Genomic DNA, 26822 nt, shown 5'->3' on the forward strand with positions numbered 1-26822 from the left:
TGAAGGGTCGGCAAATCGTCTCCGATTACCCCCCTCTAAAAGAAAAATGGCGCACGTGGTAAGATGCGAAGACATTATTGGTGTGTGTTTGTATAGACACCACTAAAGCAGGGGAACGGAAATGGGTGGGCCTCAAGTGGGATCACCTTAGCAGAAAAAAAGTCCATATGACACATATCGTTCGTATTGTAGTTGTACAATGACAATTTGGGCACCGCGCTACTGGAAAAACTTGATTCTTCCAGATGTTCTTATTGACGCGCAACGGTCCTCATCGCATATTCTCAAGAGTATATATTATTATGTTTATCTAGTTAGCCACTTAGGACACCCGTTTCGAATAGTCTGTCGCTAATGGATTGACATTTATTTCAATTATCTCATAATTAAGTTAAACAAGTAAATAACACCCCATGTCCAACCGAAGACAGCTAAGCAGATAACGCGTTCGAACCGATTAGAATAAAGCTGTGTGTGTTTTAACTAGATAAGACGTATTTTATCAGCAAGCGTTTGTGTTTGCACTCTTTTTAAGCTTTTACAATCGCTAAAGCTGTTATTGTTGCTATTAATAACAATGTATATTTTGATAGGAAGGTTTGTGGGATTTGCAGAAACGGTCAAGTTTCTCAATCGTATAATTCCACGTCCTGACTGAGGCAAATTTTCACAATTATGACAGCAGTTACGTCATCGTAAGACATTTGACATACTGATTATCACGTCGCAAATGTCAAAAACAGTTCCATGAAGCTATAAATATATTTCTCTTTTAATCATACAAATGATAGTTTGAAAGCTCTATGGCCTCACTGACGCAAACTTTCACAGTTATGACAGCAGTGACGTGATCCTCAGTGTCAAAAACACTTCCATGAAGCTGTACAGTACATTATGCCTTTGATCACTCAGAAGATATTAAAACCTTGATACTTTATAGCTCTACGTCCTGACTGATGCAAACTTTCACAGTTATGAAAGCAATCACGTAATCGTTTTTGACAGTTAACACTTTTTGACAGTTATCACTTCCATGAAGCTATAAAATGTCTTGAATTCCTGGCAATCCAACTTGTTTTGTAGTTAATTTAATTTGAGACGACACCCTATGATTTTTTTATTTTGTTTTCTACGCCTTTTTCAGGTTGTAGATTCTAAGCTGAGTTTATCCATTTTCTAAATTCTTTACTGCTAATACTTATTTTGTATTTCTTAATCGTTAATTTTTTAATAAAAGATGGTTTATGTAGACTCTTCATAATACCGAGATATTGAATTTCAAAAATCAGTAAAAAAACCCTTTTCTTTAAATTTTTTTGAAAAATTACAAATTTTGAAGTGCTGTTTTGTACTTATTTCACCTAATTTAAGGTCTTTCGGTATAAATATGTCTTTTGCTGTGGATTGGAACCCTCTTAAAGCAAAATAAAAAAATGGCATTTTTTCAATTTTTGAATGATTGCAAGTTTTTTATTTGAATTCTTATAGATTTCTCTAAAACGCCATTAGAAAAAGGATAAGCATTTTTCATTAGTTATCCTTAGCTATAAAATGACCAATCTTATATTTATCAAATGAAAATGTTATTCAGGATCATTATTTTGTGGCATTTGCAGATTTGCACGTCAAGACTGTCAAAACGTCAACATATTTCCTTAATTCTTTTAATGCTTCTCAAGGTTATGCATTAGCAACTAAAATTGCAAATTAAGGAGTAAACAGCACCATTAGAAGACACGATTTTAACTCCTTAAGGATTAAGAATTGACAAAAAGCCCGGCCTCTAAGGCAATAGGTAAATAAGCAAACGGATACTAAAATGCACTTCTGTGTTAGTAACATTTTTGCTTTTTAAAATCTAATCTGCTACACCTCCAGCAAATATGTGTTTTCGACGATATTAAATTAATGTTTTTTTTGGCTTTGAAATCTAGGCAATTTTAATTCTTCTGATAGTCTTCATTGGTTTCTTCGCACTTGGGTTGAAAAGTGACAAGTCAAATCTGTTTTGCTCTGGTATTTCCTTCAAAGTGTTTATTTGCCGTTCTAATACAAAAGATTGGCATAAATTTGCGTATGTTTTATGTAACGTGCTTACATCCTTTCAGGTGTGCCTGGTACGAACCGAAAACAAATATATCGCGCGTACGACAGATTCATTAACGCAGCCTTAAAAACCCTTTTCCGCCACTCTCAACAAAAACAAATACGGCGTTAATGCAGGGGCGGACGCTATCTCGCCATAAAAATAAAACGCGTTGCTATTAAAGGAAACTTCATCAAAGTCATAGGAAGTTACACACAGTATTACAAATTATCTTCACAGCCTTTGTGGCCTAACCGACCATCCAGCGAATTCTTCTTATGAATGACGACGGCTAAAAACTATCTCATTAAAACACACCTTTACGTCAATCACTATGCTCCGGATAACAAATCGATTATGAGCGGCGGCAGCTTCTTCTTCTTCGTTTATCTCATCTGGTATGTTTGTTGCTTCCTTCCTGCGCGTTAAACTACTGAAAGTTTTGCAGAAAGCAGGAAACAATAAAAACTTTGCGCCAATCCTATTCCGATCTGATGAACGCAGCATTTCCTTTTACACGGAGATCTGGCCGATCACCTTTTAATAATAATTATCGCGCATAAATAAACTCGGTTAGAGCTCAAGAGCCATTAACAAATCGCATCCTGTGTGTCGTTTAGTGCATGGCGTTCGTTGACGTACGACAATAGGTACAAGAACTCGGTTTGCAACGCGGTCGCATAGAGAAATGTTTATCAATTCACGGATCTTTGCACAGAAGCTATAGTTTGCACAATATAAGCCTCTTTCGTGAGATTTATGAGAATGTTTGTCGCTACAAGTGAACCTGTGATAGGATTTGGAATGTACAGCGTAAATCTCCACACAATGTTTTCTGTGCACCAGTAGATGCAGCACGCAGTTTGTCAAAAAAAGCAGATTTCAACTTGCTGCTTTTTCCTGACAAACACAAACAACGAACAGTTTTGCACAGTTATAAAAATGTATTACCAATAACTTATGAACTATCAATGTTGAACAAAACGATGAAAAGGGTAAAAATATGAGCAGAAAAAGAAATGTTTAACAACTGTAGGTTGTGTAGTAACTTCTGATTAGTAATTAGGATAAAATGAACTTAGTTTATATGAAATTTGGCAGAAGTCTCTTCAGAAACAACAGCAGTTTCTACACCATTTACATATGTAGTTCAGAAAGCGTCAGTTGAATTTTAGAAACCATAAGATGGATTTGAAAAATATCACTTGTAGTGGAGCAAAAAAAGTAAATAAAAAAAGTAAATAAGTAAAAAAAGTACGTTGTGGTTTAAGCAGTTCAATGAAAAATCGATTTATCTCGAAAACCGTTTATTTTATTGAAATAAAAAAAGAGTACAATTTTTCGATAAAAATGTTAAGAGTATCCATTAATGGCGTTTGCAGCTGAAAATAATGACAGCTGTCAAAGTTTAAGCAAATTGTGTCTTAGGTCCAGTTAGTTCCGGCCTTTCGAAGACGAGATACCCGGTTTTCATGTCAAATAGAAGGTCTCTTTCGATAAAACATTAAACCCACTAATCATTACAATATACAAAGTGTTTCAAAAGTTACGGCCAAAAACGTTATTGGAAGGCAGTTCTTTGGGGCTCAATATTTCCCTTAGGAGTGACTTTAAAAAAAATTAATTATATGAACAAATCGTATTATTTTGACCTCCCTTGTAGGCCCCCGAGAGATTGTCATATAAGTATGGGACACCCTGTATATTTTATATAAATTAATACTCCCGATGGGCGGGTTTTTTTGCTTAAAGTGATATTAAAAAAAAAACAATAAACTAATAACAACATAGAAACACAAAAAAAATCTGAAATTGAAATAACGCGTTCTAAAATACAAGTGACCTTTTCTGAAATACAAGTGACGAATCTGAAATACAACTCACATTTTCTAAAACCAAATTTACGATAATGAAATATAAGTTATAGATTCTGAAATCCAACTTATATTTTTAAAATCCAAGTGATATTTTCTAAACTACATGTGTAAATGGTGTAGAAATAACGCAGAAATTACAGTGACACTTTAATTCATCAACTCATCAACTGTCAAATTTATCAAAGTTAAAGTTTATCATCTGATTGAACAGATCAAATTACACAAGTTAATCCAACCAACAATAATCAACTGGCTTATTTGTCCTACACAAGTTAATTTAATGATAATGGGTCAAAATGACAGCTGGAGGAAGGCTGCAAAAGATACAAATGGGGCACATTGTGCCCCTTCCAATCAAAGTATCTTAGTTTCTCAGTAGGTTTGAATTCACAGGACCTTTAAATTGAAACTTTGTCTAATTTCATAAATTCCAACTTGTAACACGTCTTCAGAACATGTTCTTATCCTCACACCAATCTTGGACAATCTTTTTTCTGAAATCTACGTTTTATCTGCGTTGCACCTTACTTTTCGCACCTGCACGGTCATTTCGTAAAAATAGGCGAACACACCCCACGTAATCGCACTTTGGTATTTTTTTACGAAAAATGGTTCGTACGAAATCCACCCCAGCGCCAGCTGAAGGGCATACAAATGGCACTTTAACTGTTTTAACTTAGTTAATCAGGGTTGTGATCTCGGTAATGTGGTTGTAAAATATGCAGACCGTAGACCAAGAACCGTTGACTAGTTAAATTTATTTCATGCCCGGTTTAAGGGTAGTTTTATGAAGTCTAAAAAAGTAAATAAAGAGAATTTTTGAAATTTAAAAGTCAGAGAACTAATTTCTGCATGAATTACGTGTATAGTGACTTTAATTAAAAAAAAAAACAATTTTTTAAATAATATGTAATGCAGAAATTTTTTTCTCTATTGTGATAGTGAAAATTATCCACGCTAACATCAGAAATTCGACCGGATGTGTCGTGTACGCCGATTGTCAATAAAGAAAAAAATAACACCGCAAAATTCGGATATTTGCCCGTAAATGGCGTGTCAACTTTTACGTCTGTTGCTAAATTTTATGAGTTACATCCTGTTGTTAACATTTTAGTGGTAATACATCAAAAATTTAGCCGCGCTCTAATTACGTGTTTATTATTGCCAAAGATCATCAGTATGCAGAAAGATCGAAGATCAAACCGAACAAAAGCTGTGGGAACGTTCCGTTCAAACAATGTCCGCGCAAATTAGATGATCTTGACAATTATCTGTGGTCTCCAACACGAAATCCCCTGGACACGTCTATAGAAAACAATAACACAGAAAATCCGATTTCCGCTTCGAAACAGGAAACATGGCCGATAACATCTCGCATGCCCGAACAAAAAAAGCAAATAAATAATTAACTCACTTAAAATAAAAGAGGGGCTTTAATTGCTGCTGATGTTATTTAGTCTGATTTCTAATTTGACACTTTAAATTAAATGTTGCACGAAGGTTTTTGGATCACGTCTAAGTCTTGATTGGCGCTGATTCATTTTGTATGTCAAAAACTATATTAAGTGAAGAGACAGAAATAGAAAAAGTATAAAAATAGATATTTATGTAACTAATTATAAAAAATATAAACCAGTCATTATTCTGTAAATGGTAATAAAGTTGTGATCAAATCACGTTTAATGAAATTGTGCTAAAATTGGGAGTAACGAAATGAACTAACAGTTTTATAAACTTATTCAGTTTTGAAAAGAGTCAAAACATTTAAAAAACATATTTGGAAGCATGTGCAGAAGATTTTCCAAACTTTCTAAATTTTAAATCATTGACAAGCTCTGAATCATGTTGGACAATGTTTAACAAAGATTTTGATTAATTTTTGAACTTCTAGTAGGTTATGTATAAGGTGTAGAAACATGAGCATCTTCAATAAAAGAAGCTGTAATACATAAGGCTGACGCAATAAATTATTTTGATGCATTTTTGCGTCAAACTATTCTTAGTTTTTGGCAAAACGCATTAAGATAGTGGCGCTTATTTCAAGCAAATTTGAACCAGAAAATGAGATATTTCAATATTTTGTAAATGTGCAAATTGCCAACAGACAAAACAGCAAGTATGATCAAACAAGTTGGATGAAAATAGAACCAGTCCTATTTCGTGAAACATATACCTAACGTAAAATTCTTCGAAGGTAAATTTGATATAAAATGTCACTTTACACTGAAAAAATTCGTTCTTAAAGCTGCATTATGACTAAATTCATCTACGGCGTAAAATCTACTTTTACATTCACTAACTCATATTTTTGTTCAGTTTTGTTCAGTATGGATTTTAACGAAATTCTCAACATTTAAAGGTGAATTAGTGTCCCAAGTTTCGTTATTATTGGTTATCAAGATCTGAGCAAAGCTCCACAGGATACATTTTGATATTTCCATGTTTCCTGAAACCAACTAGGGACAAAGCACCTTTTACTAATTTGCCAAGTTTCGACCAGATCGGGTCCTTCGGAGCAGAGCTATAACATAAATATTTCAATGTTGTTTTGTGTATTAAGTTGAATTGGCTTGAAACGAATCATTTGCTCAATGGAATTTACCATAAGCATAAAAATGGATCATAATGATAATCGATCGTGTAAGACAGCATTTTCGTAAATTAACAAATGTTTAATAGGACACCCTTTTACCTTTATTCACTTTAAAAAGCTTTAGAGGCATTGAAATGCTCAACATCAAAAAAAAAAAAAACCGTAGGCGTTTCGCAGAGTATACGGTGTGCATTTGGCAAGCGCATTCACAAAATGAGCCTGTCGAGATTTCAGAGTGCGTTTGCCCATCGATGAATGAATCGAACGAAGAAGAAAGCGAATACGCGTTCATTGTGAGTACTTCCGGCCGGAAACTCCCGCAACCTGACACCGGCACACATGATTCCCTCCTTAACCTTACCCAAATTTCTGGCTTTGCCGATTTTGTTAGGTTTCCCTTACTTTTTTATCTTAGTCTGATATCTGTTAATACGGATACTCTTATAAATGACTTTATAACTTTTTGCAATTTGTTTAGTGTAGTTGAAATCCAAATTAGCATATTTTTCCAATAATCTCTTTATTTGGTTAGCTGAGAGCCTTCCATAAACAGGTGTTATTAATTTAGTTTTTTTCCTTCTGTATATCCTTAACAAACTCATAACTTTAATGACCCACTATTACGATTATTAATATCGCTAGTAAATATATTAGAAATTTCGAGTTTATATTGAGGAAGTTAGAGATTTATTTATTGCGCCAACAACCGGCCTATTTCTAGCATCATCATCTTTATCAAATTTTACATTTACACTCGTAGTTGTCTCAGGAAAACTACTCCAGTTTGGTGTAATTGAGAACGTGTTATGTATATGACGTGATAATCACTCGAAACTATTAAACATTAATAGGAGGAAATCGAGTCGTCGTTTCCTTTTTACTACCAATTAGTATTAATGCGACTTTTCGTTTCATTGATTTCTTCAATGAAGTAAATCATGAATGAGTTACCTGGCTCGTACGTAGATCGGATATCTCGGTAAATATAGCCGGATAATTAGTCGATGAAGAACTGCCACTCGTTATCATAATCGATTATGGTCGATTTAGCTTCCTGCACCCCATATTTTTTCATTCTAACGCAACCTGAACTGAAATAATGATGAGCTCGAGTTTTTCATTTCTAATATTCAAAACAACCGGAAAAACTTATTATCCACGTGCTGCGTTTTGAATTTTGACACTCGAGATGCATTAATGCGTGGGTTCCTCTTTCTAGACCCCCGATTTAAACATGGATGTCACGTGCCACCAATCACTTCCTGTCTGCACGAAGGTTAGGAAATCATAATAATTCATGTATGTGTGTGTGTGTGCTGAGCTTCAAGACAATAAAAAATCGTTATGGGGTTTATCCGGATTTAAATATTTGATTAAATAAATAATTAGTCATAGTGGAGTTAACGAAATGAACTGTCATTTAGCAGAGACACTTAAAGCTTGAAACGTACTATCAAGTGTTGAACTGTCAGTGAGAATGACAACCAAAAGGATGTCTTTACGATAAAAACTAGCTGCAATTGGTCTATTTTATATCTCACAATTGTGATTCCATATCCGTTCAGCCAGTGGCACTTGCCTAATTATTCGTTCTCTGAATTTTCTCCACTAAACTGTTAAAGAATTAACTAATATTCTTGTAGGAGTAGAAAAAATAATTTTTTCTACAGTTAGTATGGTAATGATTCATTATATTATTTTACCATACTAGTGCGGTAATAACTGATTTTATCCCAATAAAGACATACGTTTTAACGTTTCTAGTTGAATTTACGTTGAACAGAAAACTGTCGTTATGCCACGTTAAAACAACGTTACATAATAACTTTATAACTTGCTTCTCAAAAACTAAAATTCAACAGTTACTTACATGTCGAATTTCTACGAGACTGCAACATTTCTTAATCAAAGTTGAAGCAACGTTATACATTACAATATGTTACAAAATTTTGATAAGCATTTCTTGCAAACACTAATTTGCTTTTGCAATTCAACTTTACTGTTGCAAATTAATTCAAGATACATTTCTACCATATTTTAGCGTTTCCCAATCTACAAAAATCAATGTTAGTTTACGTTTCACTACAACGTTTCTTCGACGTAGTGGTGCTTATTGCCTAATATCACGTTACATAGACGTTAATATAAGTATTTCTTGCAAACGTTGAATTATATTTTGCAAATCAGCGTTGAATATAAATATGTTTGAAAACTTTCACTAAGTTTCCTCAACATTTGTGTTCTTTTTTTCACAAACTTTATGTTTGGGAAAAATCGACTTGACTCTCTAATCTGGTCGTTTATGATCTGCATTTCTTTCTGGCAACCGTGAAAATACTTAACAAATCATATGATGGTTTAGAAATTGTCACTTGTATTCATTTTTTCAGAGCAAAAATATGTTTTTGTCCTAAAAGAATAATATTGAAAATTTTACTAGATTTGCTAAAGTTTAGCAACTTGGCAACTTAGACACCAAACAAGATTTTGATTGTTTTGACTCATTTCTATTCAAATACATTATGATAAATTTGAAGGTGATTATACTACGACCCAAAAGATTTATATAGTAATCAAAATTAACACATTTACAAGTGATAAAGCTTTAATTAATAAAACAACCACACAGTTTATCGTATCAAACTTCCTGTCTAAACGAGATACGTTCCTAGATTTAGAGTTTGTTCACGATTTTACATTGCAAATGTGACGTTTTCCTACATGAAAACCACTCTCTTCTCTTTTTCTCTATTTACGTGTCGTCATAATCTTAGAGCTTGGATAAAAAGCTTTTTGTCTTTGCTGGCCCGGTCGAAAATTAGGCGGCCTCGGGTCTTTTGATCAGACGTGGGAAAGACCCTAAAAAAATGACAATCGTGCGAGACAGTATAAAAGATTCGAAGGAAAAAGAGGTTTTTTTTCTAAAGATCGAAATAAAAGGGCGAGATTTTTTGAAATTTGAGTATCTGCGAACTGAAGAGGATAGTAGACACTTTAGTCCTGGGTTTATAACAGGTGGTTTTCTTTTGCATTTGTTAGAACAGGTAGATTAAGTAATGTAATATAATGCAAGCAGTAGTAGTAGTTATGACAATTATTATTAAAACTGTGTGTATTGACCTAAAACAGACAAAAATGTCATGTAAATTAATATAATAAAGTTTCTCGTATAGTCGCCAGTTGATATCTTTCCGATAACAAGTAGCGGTGAAGCAAACAACGCTTGTATATTTTTAATTTGAGTGATTTTTAGAACCTGAATCTAGTGCTTATTATCTGAGAAGATTGAATAAAACTAGCAATAATCCTGCAAATAAGTAATTTAGACATCGATCAACGGACAAGCTCCAATTAACGTTCGGAACTGGACGATCCAATAATTCGAAATTGTAAAAACTAATCAACCGTTTCTGATACATTACATCTTCAGTTCATTTACGAGCTAACTAAAGATTGAAATGATCGCACTCCGGTAATAAAGCCGATGAAGAATACCGTTGGAACCGGACTCTAAAACGATCATCTCCCATTAAAAAAAAACCTTCAACCGGAGTGGCTAATTACCATAAGGGGGCACCACAAGTCCGACTCGCGACGACGACGTTTTCTCAGTTCTTGCTCATTCAACCATCGTTTTTGTGGCGGTTTGGGTGGGGGGGAGCCACTAACGCGCTTTGGTGCTCCTCGTCAACGTCAACCGCCGATCCGGCTCTATCGCAGTTCGGCAACGTTCACGCGAGTTAGTACACCGGTAGTGACGTCACGCGAACCTGTGGTACCATCACGAGCGGAAACAACACGGCGGAGGTAGCGGCCCTACGTCAAAGCACCATGGTCCTGCAGGTGCTTGACCATGTCGGTACCGGCGACGAGGAGTCGTTTTACGCGGATAGTTTGGCTAATAGTATTAGTTCCTACACTAATTTGGATGTCAATACAACAGGACAACCTACGTGTACTGTCATAACTACAGGTTAGTTTCCTTTCTTCAGTTTGCCTGGAAAAAAAGGTTCTTTGAATTTTTTAATTCATTGAATTGAATAACTACTAAACCAATCAAAATTAAACTCACCCCTGTCAAAAAATCTCTGGAACAAACCCACTAAACCCAGTCTTGCTGAGTGTTCATATTTGATTTGTGGTGTCAACTCAAGTAACTACATTAACACCAATACATTTAACTCAAAAGTGAGTATTATAACCATGAATTTTACATTATTTTAGTCAAAACTGTAATTTCATCACTTTGTAATCGACTTTTGGGCACTAACAGTTTCTGACATTCCTGCAGAATCAAAAACTCTCTCGGTAAACACTAGAAATCACATTAACGAAAATAGACTGTTTTAAATTTGATACAATCATAAAATTCCGTTTTATTCCAATTTGAGTAATAACAACATTGTTCCGAACTATTTCTGGTATACGAAAGGTTGTGGACAGGTCAATTATTCATTTATATGAAATTCAATTTTCAAATGTGATTACCTTCATTTTTTTCATTGTTTTAATGCGTTTTTATAAAGCAATGAAATAAGTTTAATGTTTAGCAGGAAACTTGTAAACCATTAAGATTTTGGATTATTGAACTTCCAGACAGATGAATTCAATGATGATGATGATATTCAGTTTGGCTAGCGTCTTTTCGATAAGGGTTACTTTCCACCCAACGAAATAACTACTCTAACCAGTGGTTAACGGTAATTTTACAAAACCATACTTCAACCAACTGTCATGTTACGTCACTGCTCGCTCGTTTCGAATGACAATCAACAAAGGGTTTCCTTTTTTACTACATAAAGCGAGTGAGGGAGATAACATATATAATCTTTGTGAACCCTACAGTTAGAGCCTTGACACTCAATTGTCAACACCAATGTAGATTTCAGATTTATCTGTTCGTTGAAAACAACTTAAAAAAAAATAAATTAGATTTTAATTTAGCTTGTAAAGTACGCCATGGGTCAAAATGAGTATTGACATATTTGAATACCATTGAATTAGAGACATATGGATGTGCCTAGACAGGATACTCAATAAGGTTAGTTCTATAAATGTAGGGAGTTGTTATTTAAAATACTGAAAACATGGGAATTGAATGCGGAAGAATTTTTTTTATGGCTTTGCTTTGTTTTGTTTTGTTCCCATCATCAAGCCAAATTAATGTAAGAACATATACTTCTGCATAACGTTATTTGGTAGACAAATGATTTGAAGTAAGCAAAGGGTGATAACCTTGTCAATAAACTAATGACCAGTCACTGTTGTAGCAAATCTTCCAAAAGTATCAACTGAGTTAATGATGATGATACCTCCGTGACGCGTTTCCATGAGAGAATTTTATTATATTTCACTCAATCACTGCAATTTAATAACACTACACGATCATCAGTGTCAATTTAAACGAAATAAACAATGTAAAAAAATCATCGAGCCGCGACCGAGTTACGCAGGTTTATAGGCAACCAAATCATATGTGGTGAAAAAAAAACACACGAAACAGAGGTCGACAAGTAATGTAATTTCAAAATGTCAGCGGCGGAGTATGTTTCGTAAAAGGCGCGGGGAAGGGGGGCAAAACACAGAAAAACCGTAATTTTGGAATGGGTTTCCCAACAACAATTATATTTTACAATAAGGACATTTCGTTAAGTGGTATTGTTGATTAAGCTTCCAGTATTAAAATGCTTTCATTTTTTTTTTGCAATTACATCATCAAAATTATTATTTAAGTAGTTTTTGCTTGGTTACAGTCTGACTGTGTTGAACCTGAAAGTTGTTATTGAGCTTCAAATTAGATACAGTATGTGCGTTCGAACTATAAAAGTATTAGTTGTGTACAGTAAAACTCAAAGTAAAATGGGTATACATCATCGTCATGAATGGCACTAATCGAGCCATCGATTGCGGTATTATTATATTATTTTATACAGTGACCAGGTTTATATTGAGCAAATTGAATCCGCTTGTTCAGTCAGATTAGAAAAACTGGCACTGGCAACTGGCATTCATCATATAATACCAGCTATTGTTAGCTTGAACCTCTAAAGTGCCAGAAGCTTCTACAAGTGTCTTAAGCCTTCCCAGATTCGTTTTAAATTGTCAGAGGCCTCTAAGACCGTTTTGACTGTGTCAAAGACCTCTAAATGCTACTGAGAACATTCTGAAAAGTTTCAAAGCTCTTTACAACTGTCCTTTCCCAGATAGGTTTTCAATTGCCAGAGGCCTCTAGACCATTTTAAAATATCCATAAATCTCAAAATGCTATGAAAACTTTCTAAAAAGTGCCAGAGGCTTCTACAAGTGATTTAAACCTTTCCAGACTTGTTTTAAATTGTCAGAGGCCTCTAAGACCGTTTTGAATATGCCAAAGACCTCTAAATGCTACTTACAACTTTCTGAAAAGTTTCAGAACTGTCTTAAACTTTCCCAGAACTGTTTTAAATTGTCAGAGGCTTCTAGAATCGTTTAACTGTCTTAACTGTCTTAGATTTTCCCAGAACCATTTTAAAAGTTCCCGATATAAACAACTCGGTTTGACTAGTCGATCCCACAAAATAACAGGATTTAAATGCTCTATCCGATTGAATTGGTGATGATCATATGATTGCTGTTGATGATGGATTTCAACAAGACTGACATTGTCAATCACATTAATTTGATACTTGTCATTTTTATTTGAACTACATACCGTTAATCTCAAAGAGCGCATTCATAAGAACTTGATTAGCAATCGCTAGACAATTTTCTTATGAATGCACATTCGATGACTGATTGAAAAAGCATTACTTAAACGTCATTTTGCTCATCGGATTCAAAATCTGATTTTTCGATTGCTAATCGATTGAATGCGACCAAATTCATTATCAAACTAATGGCGTTTTCGATTGGCAGAGCTAGTGCACAACTATTGTATCTGCTTCCTGTTCTATGAAAAGTCATTGAAACAGTATGTCAATACATTGGTTTTGCACTAAACATGCGAATCAAAAAAGCCATAACTATCAAACTTTTTCAGTTTTGAGTACAGTCTGAAATGGTTTTAGAGAGATATTAGTCATTTTTTTATCCTTACAGATCTTCCAAACTCATCCAATAATCCAAAGTAATTAAGTGAGTAAAACGCGATAAATAAGGAAGTTTTCTTATCTGTGTGTCGTAGAATAAAAAAAAAACAATGTTTAGGGTGTTTAAAGTAAGCGAGTTGCTCTCGTGATCCACCCATTATACAGAGTAGGTATCTGTTTTGTACTAACACTATATCGATTTCACTAAGTCTTATGGTAATGGAATGAATAAACATAATAGAACATACATCATAAATGATGAATTTTGTTGAGACACCTAACATTATACTACCCTCATTGATTATAGCAGTTTTTCCAAAAAAACAATTTACGATATTGATTTTTGAATTAAAATAACACAATATCATTTCCATACATACCACCTGATGACCACCCCTCGTCCAATTAAAATTGACAACTTAAACCGACGTTTAACGGTCAAACTGAATAAAGACACCCTTCAATCCTAATCGAGTGCAATAAAGTTGCACCCAAAAGAAAACTTTGTCAGTGCGCTGGACGCACGAGCCCCTCGCGTAACAGGTGGTTGGGGCCATAAGGCAGATACATACAGTAATATGCCCGAAAAGTCAGCTGCGAGCCGGATATTTCGAACATATGCCCCAAATACACGGCAAAGGTTCGAAGGGCTCTATTTCTTGTTAAGGACCCTACACACGTTTTCAGTTTGCTAAAATCCAAAATAAGGCAGGATGTCTTAATGTGACGATTATAGGGGGCTGATTGATTTGTCAAAATTTCTGTGTACTCCCAATTTTGTTAATCTCAACCATAACAAATTGATAGTTTTGTATCGATGATGGTTCCTTAAAATTGATTCAGGTTTGAAATACGAATCATTCACTAATAAATAATAATGGATTTACTTAATTGCACAAAATTACAGAATCAATTCTTATGGTTCACGTTACTATAAGGTACGTCAGCCGACAAAAGAAGGTCGAGTGTGTGTTTTTTTCTGTATAGTTGAACCGCTCGGACAAGTGCAAGTTTTCAGTTAAAAATACAAACTGGTGTATAGGAACGAGGAGACAGGTGCTGCGTTTTGAGCCACCTGCTGCAACGAAGAAGTTCACTCTCGACGAGAACCCGAGGGCCTTAACATCTTGAACAATATAATAACGGCCGCAGTGGTCGACTCACTCGGATTTTTATTATTGGAATATTGAAATTTTGTTTTGTGCTAATTACCTGTTCAAAAACCACAATTTTGTCTATTATCATAGACCTGATAATACCTTGACATGATACTACACCATCTTTACCAATTATTAGTTCATCAAAACTGATACCTAAAATAATTTAATTAGCTTTCTTATGGTAAGTCAGCAACATGATCAATCACAAACTACTTACAGTGTTGTGATTTCCTCAAATGCTGCGGATGTGGACTTAGCATTAACATCCACTTTACAAGGTTTTGACATTGTGTCCCATAAAGGTATATACCAAGAAAAAGTGTAGGCTGTCACAGAAAGATCGACCACAAAAAGAATCGCCCTGTATACTTTCCAATTGTTGATAAATCAGGCTAGTTCATCACTGGACCACTTAAGACTACCTATTTAGTTTGGACAAAGTTAAAAATTATAGGCAGAGTAATTGAAAAACATCTAAAGTTGCTAACGAACAATAACAACAACTAAATAACATTATTAAACTATACATATAATCTATAAATGAAACTTATAATAAATAAATATGACAAATTCATATACATCCTTCACTATTAAACTCTGAGTGGACGCAGACCTATAACATTGATTAATACTTTTTCTTTCAGTTATAATAATAACGTAAACATTATCGTCCTGTTTGCGTTGAAAAACCATCTAGGTACTGGTTTATACCTCGATGGCGAAAAACAGTTTCCGCCATAGAAATATATATATTATTTTTGCGCGAGGTGGATTAGAAAATAAACTTATTATAAGCTTAGAACAAACGGTTTGGAGTGTTGGCAGTCCGTAACGAACAGTCCCTCAAAGTGTTTGCAGTTTCCCAGACGACATGAACACGTTTTTTCTCAAATGTATGTTATTTTTATGTTTAGTGTTGTTTTTGCTTGATTAGTATGCTAACACTCTCAGCAAACAGGTACTTTTTACAATTTAACTGCCAATCATTTGATGAAGTATTATTAGGTCTATTCGCAAAGAGAATTTCCAACTATATAGTAATCAGAGAATAAAGTCAGGAAACGTCATAGTCACGTGAGCATTCAACCAATGAAACTTGACATTTACTGTTTCTGATTTGGAAACCAGTCAGGGATTGCCTCTGCGAACAAACCTATTAATAGTTTGGCTCTAAACTATAAAACTGACATTTTAGAGGTAATCTGGCGTTTAATCAAAACCTTGTACAACTAACTCTAAATAATAGCTGATTCCTCTCTTTACCAATCAGATGATAATCTGACAGTTATCACGTGACTGCGCTGTCAAATTTAAGTCTGCTTGGTCTATAGCTAGGAATAACCGAACACCACTGATGTATAATCAGTCAGAAAATAATTATTCATTTGTACAAACAAATATTTAATGCGTTTAAGCATTTTAGTAATACATATTGAAACTTATCATTGTGGTTTCAGATAATTTATAATTTATTCATGTAGATACCACAATTTATGCTATTTTATTGTGTTATTGATGATTATAAGAGCGACAACCGTGTAAAAAATTCATATTTCTGTTATTAGTTGACTTCAGACGAAAAAAAATGTATTATATCAAAACAACTTTAATATTGTATGCTCTATTTAAATTGATGGAGTGTAATTTTTACCCTAACTCATTTTTGATCATCATATTCTACCCTCGCACCTAAAATTAATTTATAGGCACATAATGCGTAGACAGAAATTTTATAAATGTCACGTGTAATCGCCCTCAATAATCAATCACTCAATAACGTGTCATATTAGCACTAACTTCATGGCCATCTTTACGCAAAACGGTTAACCACGCCCCCGGATATGTTGGAAGGTCTTCAAACGCGAAAAAGTCATTATTTACTATCATCCTTTAGAAAGAACATTGAATAATAAAGTGAAAGCTAGAAACTCACAGTAAGGAGTAATCATTTGAGAAGCGGTAAACTGTGTTGAAATATTGAGCTGCCCAGACATTTTGAAAGAAGACTAATTAATTGATTTCAAAAGCCAACATATTTTTAAGAATAATAAAATCGTATCAGCCAGAGAAAAGAAGAGCAGAATAATGTGTTGATTTGATTGAGCTGGCTTATTATCCAGACATTTTGAGGTAAGACTAATAGGCGACGTCAGCGGCTTAAGAAGTTCAGTAAGCAGTCACAGTTAGTTTGCTATGATTGCTTATTTAGCTTCTAGGCCGCTGACGTCAGATCAACGTACCCCTCAATTGATTAAAAAAAAGTCATTTAACAGAACGAATTTTAAAGAAGAAATTAAATCCTTTCAGTGTTAGAAAAGACCAGCAGAAGATTGTGTTGAAATTATTGAACTGGCCAATTACCCAGAAACTTTGAAAGATGACACTAAGTTGGGTTGTTCCTCTTTTCGCCAATCAGACGATAATCTAACAGTTGTCACGTGATTGCGTTAATCGTACACAATAGAGTGTCACATGTGACAATTGTCAAATTTAAGTCTGCTTGGTCTGTGTGGTAATTGTTGTCAACAAATGTTTTATAAAGTTAGCGGTAAAATATCACAGTGAGGGTTGTTGTTTGCAAATGCCACACCCAATACTTAACAAAAAAAGAAGAATGTTCCGTCAAACAAAGGAGGGCAAAAAAAACGATCAACATGCAAATAAATCAGATAAAACGAGACGAGATGAGTCAAACGAACCGTAACCGATTTGTAACGTGTTAGATAGAGAGGGAGAGAGGTCCGCATAGGTTTAACACAATCGAGGGGCGGACGCAGTTTCACGAGTACGGTGTCGCGCCGCGAGGGGCGTGACTGCGGTAGACCAATCGAGTGCGCGGCGGTCGATCGGAAAGGGTCATCTTCAAGGGGGGAAACCCCGCCCATTTTTGGGGAACAATCTCCCAACGAATGTTTATCTGGTTCTGGTATGAGTAATGTTTCTCCGAATTTGATTTCTGCTGTTTTAATCGCTCGTCGGTTTGGCGATTGTCAATACAATACTTGACAGAGTCAATTCCATGCGAATTGGAATATAAATGATGACATCATTATTGGTTTGGTTATCAAAAGTTGCAGAAGCCAAAGTAAGATTACTTTGACGCCAACCATGTAAACCTATAAATTTACAATCGATCTGAGGTGTTTGACATTATCTTTGGTAAATGTAAACTAATTTTATGATTGTTTGAAACCAAAACGAACGTTTTAGCGTTATATGTCCATATTTTCATTATAAACTAGGTTAATTCTCTAATAATTCACGCACGCAATGGCTCATCCCACACACATTGTTTAAAAGTGATTATTATTGCGATGCGCGCAAAAATAGTTCTTCTGGCCTCCGCACTCCCCAAACATCAATTACTCGATGTCTATTTTACTGTTGGCTTAAAGTGTCGTGACTCATTTGTATATCAGAACTGGATTGTTTGTAGAAATTACTTATGCTAAGGAAATTGAACTTGGCTTTGCATCTCCAACTCCAACTATAAATTAAAATTTTTTTTCAGGCGCAGGTCGGTATAGCGACACTCCATACGGAGATGCGTATGGTAGTCCCTATCAGGAAGGTTCACCCTATCAAACGGTACCTAGCGGAGGATCAAGTGGTTCGGACCAATGGGGTCACACACCCAACCACGACTTATCAATGGGTCACGCTCCACCCTCCCACCATCCGGATACCAAACCTACCATGCTCCAGAACGGAATGTTAGCTGGGTATCCCAGCAATCCACCTGGATCAGGTGGTCATTGCTTTACAGGTAAATTGATAACAATTCACTTAGAACCGGTTTAACCTGGTCTTTTTTTTCAGGAACGGGTAGATACCCTGATAGTTACAGCGAGATTTACGGGTCGCATTACGATAATTCCCCATTTCAAACGGTCCCTAGTGCAGGGGGTAACGTAACACCAGATCAATGGGCTCACAATTCCGACTTGGGGCATCATCACCATACTCATCCAGCCTTTATCACATCAGGGCTGGTTAGGGATGGACTTGGTGGACTTCAACAAGATACTAAACCCATGATCCAGAGTGGAATGATAACCGGTTATCCCAGCAACCCTACAGGGGGACCTTGTTTCACCGGTAATACTTACAACCTAAATATTTTAGCATGTTAACTTACTAATTTGTGTGACTGTAGGGTCAGGACCGATACAATTGTGGCAATTTCTTTTGGAACTGTTAACGGACAAGTCTTGTCAAGGGTTCATTTCATGGACCGGTGATGGATGGGAGTTTAAATTAACCGATCCCGATGAGGTATGTTTTGTAATTACCGTAACGATAACTAGGACATTTTAATAAAGCAATTTCGATTTGCAGGTGGCTCGAAGATGGGGAATCAGAAAAAATAAGCCTAAGATGAATTATGAAAAATTATCCCGTGGGTTACGCTACTACTACGATAAAAATATTATTCACAAGACTGCGGGCAAACGATACGTGTATCGATTTGTCTGTGACTTACAGACTCTGTTAGGGTAAGTTTACTTTAGACATTTTTGAAAATTTGGGCTCTAATTCTTGAAAGCAGGGAACGGTATTTTCAAGAGAAATGTTGATAGAATGTGACATAAGAAGCTGACAATGGCGGGTTTTTGTCACATTCTACAGGTATACCTTCTCTTGAACTCCTTCCCTCATTTCAAGAATACCTACGCACCCTGGACGTACGATCATTCTGAAAATTTGCTTGAATAGGTAGTAGGGGAAAAAATTGATTCTAAATTATACAAGGTGGCTGTAAACTAATATTTTTGCCGCCAGTCATAAAAATGTATATTATAGCTGCTTCGAAAACCCTATTAAAACACTCATTTGTTGATCCAAAAATTGACCTTATTTGCATCCACCTTAACTAGCCTAATTGCTAAGACTATTTTGTTTTTAAGGAAAAATCACAGTTTTTGTCTTTGCTTACTGCTGCTAAAGAGACAGAAAAAGTCTTCAAACAGGAACAATTTCCAGCGCAACAGCTTAATTTTCAAAGTAAATAAGGTTCCTTTTTGGCTTGGTGTAAAAAACAGTTACAACGAAAAATCTCATTAAAACACTAATTTTTTCAAACAAAAATCGGCTTTATTTACTTCTACTGCGTTGCCCTAAAATTATTTTAATATTCAGGGTGTTTATTGAGAACTTGTACAACGTTTAAGGAACGAATCTTTGATCAATTTTAAGCAAAAAAGTTTGTACAAACATTGATGCGCAAATGCATCATTTCGAAGACACTGAAACACAAACACGTAAGTTAGAATCAATTTATTCCTTATTAAGTCCTTATTAAACTGTGATCAAAATGTTTTCTACGAATCAAGATGACCGAATAGGAACAATTATTATACATTTTATTCATTTAGTATTTTGAATAAAACAATCATAAATCAACAAAGTCTAGTATTACCAAAAAATGAATCAATTCCGAACTTAATAAGAATGCCACTTTTTAGTCCAAACCGCAACGTGGCAATGATGTAACTATTTTAGATTGATAGAGCGTTACATATTACATAAACTTTGCAAATTTTCAAAATGATCGTACGTCCAGATATAAACATCTAAGGTCAGTATGTTTTATTACATACAGGATGTCCGTTCACTGTGTAACACCCTGTATATAATAACACACACAGATTTCTTCAGACACAGTCCAAAGATATACTAACCTAAGCAACACATCGGTACATTAAAATCTGTTTAGCGAAAACATCCACTAATTGATATACATTTTATTACAGCTATAGTCCAGAAGAACTACACGCCATGGTTGATCTCAAACCAGAAAAGAAAGAAGACGACTGAACAAAAAAGAAAAAGCAATGGAACAATCCTGAAAACTCAAGACAATAAACGAAACCTTCTGGCTTGCAATTGCAATTGGTGCCTAAAACAATAATTACTATTAATTTTTGCAATAAAATTGTTAGGAAACTTGAATATAAGTAACCGAGATGTTAATGAATAAGTTTTATCTGTTTCTCAAGTTTTTTTTCTTCAACAAAATTACCGTTTTTTTTTTTCTAAACGTTATATAGAATATTATATGTTTTGTTAGTTGTGGAACCACTAAGAATCTGCAATAAAACGCGTCTTGCACGCTATAATGGAAATTGCGCGCATGCAGATCACTATATTATACAATGTGATTTTCTTTACCAAAAAATAATAATGTTAGACTTTGTTGCTTGTGCTGAAAATAATCACTGTGTCTTCGGATTCGTTAACAAATCAATGACTAAACACTTTGTATACGTACAAAAGACGGACAATAAATATACTTAGGATGATCAAATTACAGGTACAATGCACAAAATTTCGGCCTCTGTTTTTTTCTAAAGAGACTACTTACAAAAGAAAACAATTTTGTTTGAAAACTACTTTTACAAAAAAAGTCTTATTAGTGAAAACCGTTTTATGTAAATATAAATGTTAATTGTGATAAGCCTATAAAATCAAATAGTTGAAAATAAAATAATGTTTATATTTAGAAGAATATTGGACTTTTGAGGGGTAATAGGTTGACCCCCTTTGATAAGTATTTTTATATTGGATGTCTTTCCTGTTAAATAGGATTATTTATAATTTTTAACTGTCTCCCAATTAATCAACACGCTTGTACATTTTATGAACCAAGTAAGCACTTTTTATACATTTACAAGTTTTTAGAATAAAAAAAATATGTGCATATCAGTGCCAAAACGTAATAAAATAAATTATTTAAATTTGAAAAATACCTGGTTAAAGCATGTTGATTAATTCTTTTTTTAATTTGTGGTCTCAGCCTAGTTTTTAAATTAAGTTATTAATGACAATACAACGCACCTAAAGTGTTGCGGTCCTTCTCGTTATAGGGAACGATTCGCCCTGGATTTCCGTTTGTTGTATTATTCCTACATTATATCAACTATTGTATTAAATGAAAAGTGTTTCAATAAATACTTATATTGGTTCTAATTCAGTTTTCTTTCCATTTTGATAAACTACCCCCATCGACTTCGGTATACTACAAAATTTTCTGAATTATAATTACAGAGTGCGGCAAAATTTACCCACCAAGTTTTTCTGAGATACACGAAAATTCAGGGCAAAAAATTTAAGTTTATATTATGATAACTCTTTATAAAAACATATAAACTTATTTATGCAAAACAACATCGAGTAAATGACTGCCACGACTAGTCAGACAATGACCAACTTTACTTTGAGCTTGTAACATAACTTTGCGAATTAATTCAAGTGGAATTTGAGTAATTTCTTCGCAAATGTTTGCCTTAATGTAAACTTTACTTTTCAAGTATCCCCATAGGAAAAAATCTGGTGCCTTCAAATCAGGGGAATGAGGCGGCCACTCAATATCTAAGATGAACGACCGATTCACGAGCTGTATGACATGTAGCGCCATCCTGCTGAAACCAGAAGTTTTGTAAGCCATGTTCTTCCAACTGTGGTTGCAGAAATTCACGTATCATTGTTCGATATCGTTCTCCATTAACAGTAACTGCATCGCCCCTGGCATCTTCAAAAAAGTAAGGTCCAATGATTCGATCGGAACATATTGCGCACTAAACAACGACCTTTCGATCAAACTGCACGTTCTCTTGAATAAGGCGAGGGTTTTCTATTCCTCAAAACCGATCATTTTGTTTGTTAACACGGCCAGAAAGGCAAAAATTTGCCTCGTGTCTCATTATCAAATGGGTTCTGCTTCCGCTATGTTTATCACGATTTGTGCATATTGCAAACGTCTTTGAATATCAATTGGCTGTAGTCTGAATACTGTTTGAATTTTGTATTTATACATATGTAAGTCTAAGTGTAAAATTCTTCTTAAAATCCGGTCGGATAACCCTAATTGCGTCTTCTTGTGACGTTTTGGGTTCTGCGCGAACATCAGTCCGAACAGGCTCAATATTCTCATTTGAACGACCAGAATGAGGTCTTCCAGTATGCTTTACATCCCTTACTGTGCCACTTTCCAAAAATACGTCTGCTAAATGTCGAATTGTTTGTCCGTGTGGAGCCCGAGATGCGCTCTCCTAAAAGCACGTTTTAAATTACGCACGAGTTAAAATTATTAAAGAAAAGTTTTGCCGCACCCTATATTACAGTTTTTCCCCAGACACCCTGTATGAAAAACAACTTGCCAGGACAGTCTGTATTCTTTATGCTGATAATATTTGATTTGTTTCAACTATGCCTCCACTGATCATATTTTTTAAAAGCCTTTATCGTTACTTTCGGAAGTATGTAAATAAGAAGTTGTCTCAAAGCATTAAAAAAATCAAAACATTTTTTTAACATACTCATAACACGCATTGGTACCACAGATAGTCAGCTTGCGGTATTGATCCTAGAAAGTCTGTACAAACTGTTGTAGAAATAATCTTTTTTGCAATTGTAAAAAAAGATGCCAGTAAGAAAGAAAATAAAAATTAGAAAAAAAACTGCATTTTGGGAGGAATCTTTAGTCTTTATACAATTATTTACTACTATTTGGTTATAAACTGAAATAACCGTTGTATGCACTGAACGTATTTAAACTAACTCAAACCCACACTGATCACAGTTGTACAATAATTGATAGTACGTTTTAGCAGCAGGATTAGCCCTATAAATCTGATTCGTCAACACAATTCCTTTAATATAGTCAGCATCCAATGCCAAAGTCTTCCCAACATAAACCAGACAGGACAGGGTATCTTTAATGGCATATAAAACTGAAACTAAATTGTCCAAACAAGACCAGTGTGATTCACTACACTCCAAATCCTGTTAATTTCAATCAACTTATGCTCAAATTGGTAAGATGTAGAAAATGACAAACCTTGCTGAAAGCATAAGCAGCTTTGCTGAGTTTGTTCTCTTTTAAAACCAATTTTTCCAGTTTACCTAAACTTCCTTAAATATGTTTGGTAAATCCTCCTTAATACGTTATGGATGTGTTTTACTGACTACTAACTTTCTATAATCAACCACATTGAAATCTAATGCCTCTTTCACAATTAACGTAAACGTAATACTAAACACATAAATATAAATAGAAATTAATAAGATAACTTTACTAAAACATACCTATTTATTCACAAATAAATGCTGCTTTTCCTGACAGATTCAAATTAATCATAACTTATACGCAATGTTGAAAAAAACTTTATGTTTACGTCCATTGTGAAGGACATTTAACAAAAATTATAAAATCAACAATAATTATTTCCTTATTACAATAATTGTGGTTAACTTAAATAAATAACGACAAATTATAGGCTATTCTTTGGCATCGCCAATACCATCAGGATTAATCGCAAACATGGCCTCAGCCTCAGGAAGACAAGGAGAATCGTAAATTTTACACATTCTAGTCTCACCCCGACCTAACAAAAAAAAAAAATTACAAAAAAAAACCGCGATATAAAAAGTTTAAAAAATCTTACCTTTTCTCAGGTACAGCCTCGTCGTGGAACTATGAGCCATAATGTTGCCTCCAATGGGTTTCTTTGGATCGGCATTAAACATGGCGGCTCCGTCCACTTGAGCTACCACCTGATTGGTTATTACGACCGCCACACCAAACTAGAATAAAAGAGATAAGACATTTTTGTTTCCAAATAAGCTGAAAATGTCATTAATCAGAAAACTTTCTTACCACATCAGCTAATCTGAGCAACATTCTTAAAAATCTTGCCAAGTGCATTTGTCTGGCAGAAAGTTCTCCTCTTCCTGAATAATCAGTTCTGTACAGTGCCATAGCACTATCCACAATTAGCACTGCATATCTGAAATTTAAAAACCAAATTTTACTCCAAAAGAATTATTTTTTTAAAACTGTGTAATTTCTCTTACCCAAATTCAATCCACATGAATGCAAAAATTAAACATAAATACTGAGAAGCTGCTTTATAAAATCAAAAATCAATTTCTCACCTGGACTCAGACATCATAGCACTGGCTTGTATAAGCAGCTGAGTCTGATGGTCAGAATTGTAAGCTCTTGCATAAGAAACATTGTCCAGCACCTTTTGAGGATCCAGTTTGTATCTTTCAGCGACAGCCAGCAGTCTTTCCGGTCGAAAAGTGCCTTCTGTATCTATGTAAAGACACTTGCCTTCAGCACCTCCACATTCTGTAGGCAACTATACCCACAACCAAATCAGTTTCAGTGGTAATCATTTAACTTAATTTACTTACTTGACAAGTCACAGCCAGAGTGTGACAAATTTGAGTTTTTCCCGTGCGAAACTCGCCAAACATCTCGGTGATCGAGCCAGTTTCAATGCCGCCACCCAACAAACGATCGAGTTCTTTTGATCCGGTTGTAATGGTGATCATGTCAGCACGTTTTTGGTGAAATTCAGTAGCTGTAGTGAAGCCCATCGGTACGAGTTTCGAAGCTTCGGCAATGATTTTGTCCGCTTTTTGTTCTGATATTCCTTTGATGGTTAATAAGTCTTTTTTCGGAACGAACGCAACCGATTCAATAGTATGATAGCCACGTTCTTCTAATTTCTTCAGATCTCCAGCATTGATTCCGTTACCCTAAATGTTTCTCATTTAACATAACAACCATATAAAGTTTGCATTACAAGTAGTGTTACATTAAACATTAAATGCATCCAGAAGTACAATCAACCAAAAAGTGAAAGCAAGCATTTCTTCTTTGTGCATGTTTGCTGGATTACAAATTGAAATTGAGGATCCATTATATGTTTCAGTTGATCCATCTATTTGCCGCAAGCACTTAAAAATGGCTGACCATGAAAACTTAATGTTAGCCATTGCTCTTTTCCTTATATTGTGATTAAAAAAAAGATCTTGGAAAGCAATTGTATTCAAATGTTCTATGATTGCAAGCAGGGGCAAAATTTAGAGCTGTAGATTTTAAGCTAATCTTGTGAGTGGCACTGACTGGTTCAATTTTGATGATAAAAATGTACTCCTGCCAACAACCTTGGAAAATTTGTGTAGAATTGTCAATTTACATTATAAATCCTGCTCAACTGCCTTTAGGTAACACATAAAAACTGTAGGAAACATCAAACTAATAAATTCAGAATAATACAAGTTTACAGGACAATAAATTCAATATGGCAACACATGTTGTCTGTTTGTATTGCTTGTCCTATTGGTAACAGTGTACAAGTTTCAAAAAGTAATTTCTGAAAAAGTGATTAAAAATTCCTCACAGCAGAACAGATATGGCAGAAATAAATCCAAAAGATTGTGGTAGGTCTCTACCATTATTCTGCATTCTGCCTAAATCTCCCGTCTCACAATGTTTAGATTGCTGAGTGGGAACTTGAAATGACATTTTTAAGAAAACTCACAAAAAAGAGCCAAGAATTAGATAGATGTAGAATAATATGAATAAGAAAGTCTTCTCTACAAATCCAGCTGCCCTTAATATGTTTTCAAATTGTCGAAACTCTAGAACTTGTTTTGGCAAATTGAAATTATTATGAGTTGGTGAATAATCTTAAGAACTAAAGTTTTTAGTTAACAGCTGATTTTCAAACAGTATAGAATGATAGAAACTATGAAATTATTAAACAATAAAATTCTTCCATTGAATATCTAGAAAATTACCAGTATTCTGGTTTTATAAAAGGGATGTTATCACGTCTTCGTTTTTGACTATTAATTTTTTTGTATAAAAGTTTTGTGCGTTTAAAAGAGGCATAATCTATTAGTGTAAACAAAATGTCCTCCTGCTTACCTCTAACCTAGCTAGTGGTTGTGGCCCGCAATCATTTACTTCTTCGTCTTCTTGCATAGTTGTGGTAGAGGCTGCGCTTACACTCATTGTGACTTGAAATTCAGCTCAATTGAACTACAAAGATTAATATTTATTACCGGCTTTCCATAAAACAAATTTTATTAATTTGAATTGAAATTGTCAAAAACTATCTAACAACAAAAAACAAACAGTCGGTGGTTGTTGTCATGTCGAAATGCGACTGGGCAAATCGGTACTGTCAAATGTCAATCCTGTCGAAATACTTCAGACAGATTCCATCTACACCACCCCAC

At 34.7% G+C, this 26822-nt stretch overlaps 2 protein-coding genes across 3 annotated transcripts in view; one reads left to right on the forward strand and one right to left on the reverse strand.

Annotated features, from left to right (window-relative positions):
* Positions 1-21752, forward strand: part of pnt (ETS transcription factor pointed) — a 95797-nt gene extending 74045 nt beyond the window's left edge. For both annotated transcript variants that reach the window (XM_081973965.1, XM_081973966.1), the window contains 5 exons: positions 18295-18549; positions 18603-18881; positions 18940-19058; positions 19122-19279; positions 20537-21752. In XM_081973965.1, the coding sequence (XP_081830091.1) occupies positions 18295-18549; positions 18603-18881; positions 18940-19058; positions 19122-19279; positions 20537-20600 (875 nt within the window). In that variant the 3' untranslated portion in view covers positions 20601-21752. The remainder of the gene's footprint in view (positions 1-18294; positions 18550-18602; positions 18882-18939; positions 19059-19121; positions 19280-20536) is intronic.
* Positions 21753-23839: 2087 nt separating this feature from the next.
* spn-A (RAD51 recombinase homolog spn-A) lies at positions 23840-26738 on the reverse strand. The gene is made up of 6 exons (XM_081973967.1): positions 26509-26738; positions 24984-25331; positions 24720-24928; positions 24442-24571; positions 24230-24368; positions 23840-24169 (listed from the first exon to the last, which is right to left on the reverse strand). Exons 1-6 carry the CDS (start codon positions 26593-26595, stop codon positions 24063-24065), a joined length of 1020 nt encoding a protein of 339 aa, XP_081830093.1. The 5' UTR covers positions 26596-26738; the 3' UTR covers positions 23840-24062.
* Positions 26739-26822: the final 84 nt, after the last annotated feature.

Source organism: Ips typographus, linkage group LG2 (genome assembly GCF_016097725.1).
Source record: "Ips typographus isolate SLU linkage group LG2, UJ_Ityp_2.0, whole genome shotgun sequence".
Taxonomy (NCBI): domain Eukaryota; kingdom Metazoa; phylum Arthropoda; class Insecta; order Coleoptera; family Curculionidae; genus Ips; species Ips typographus.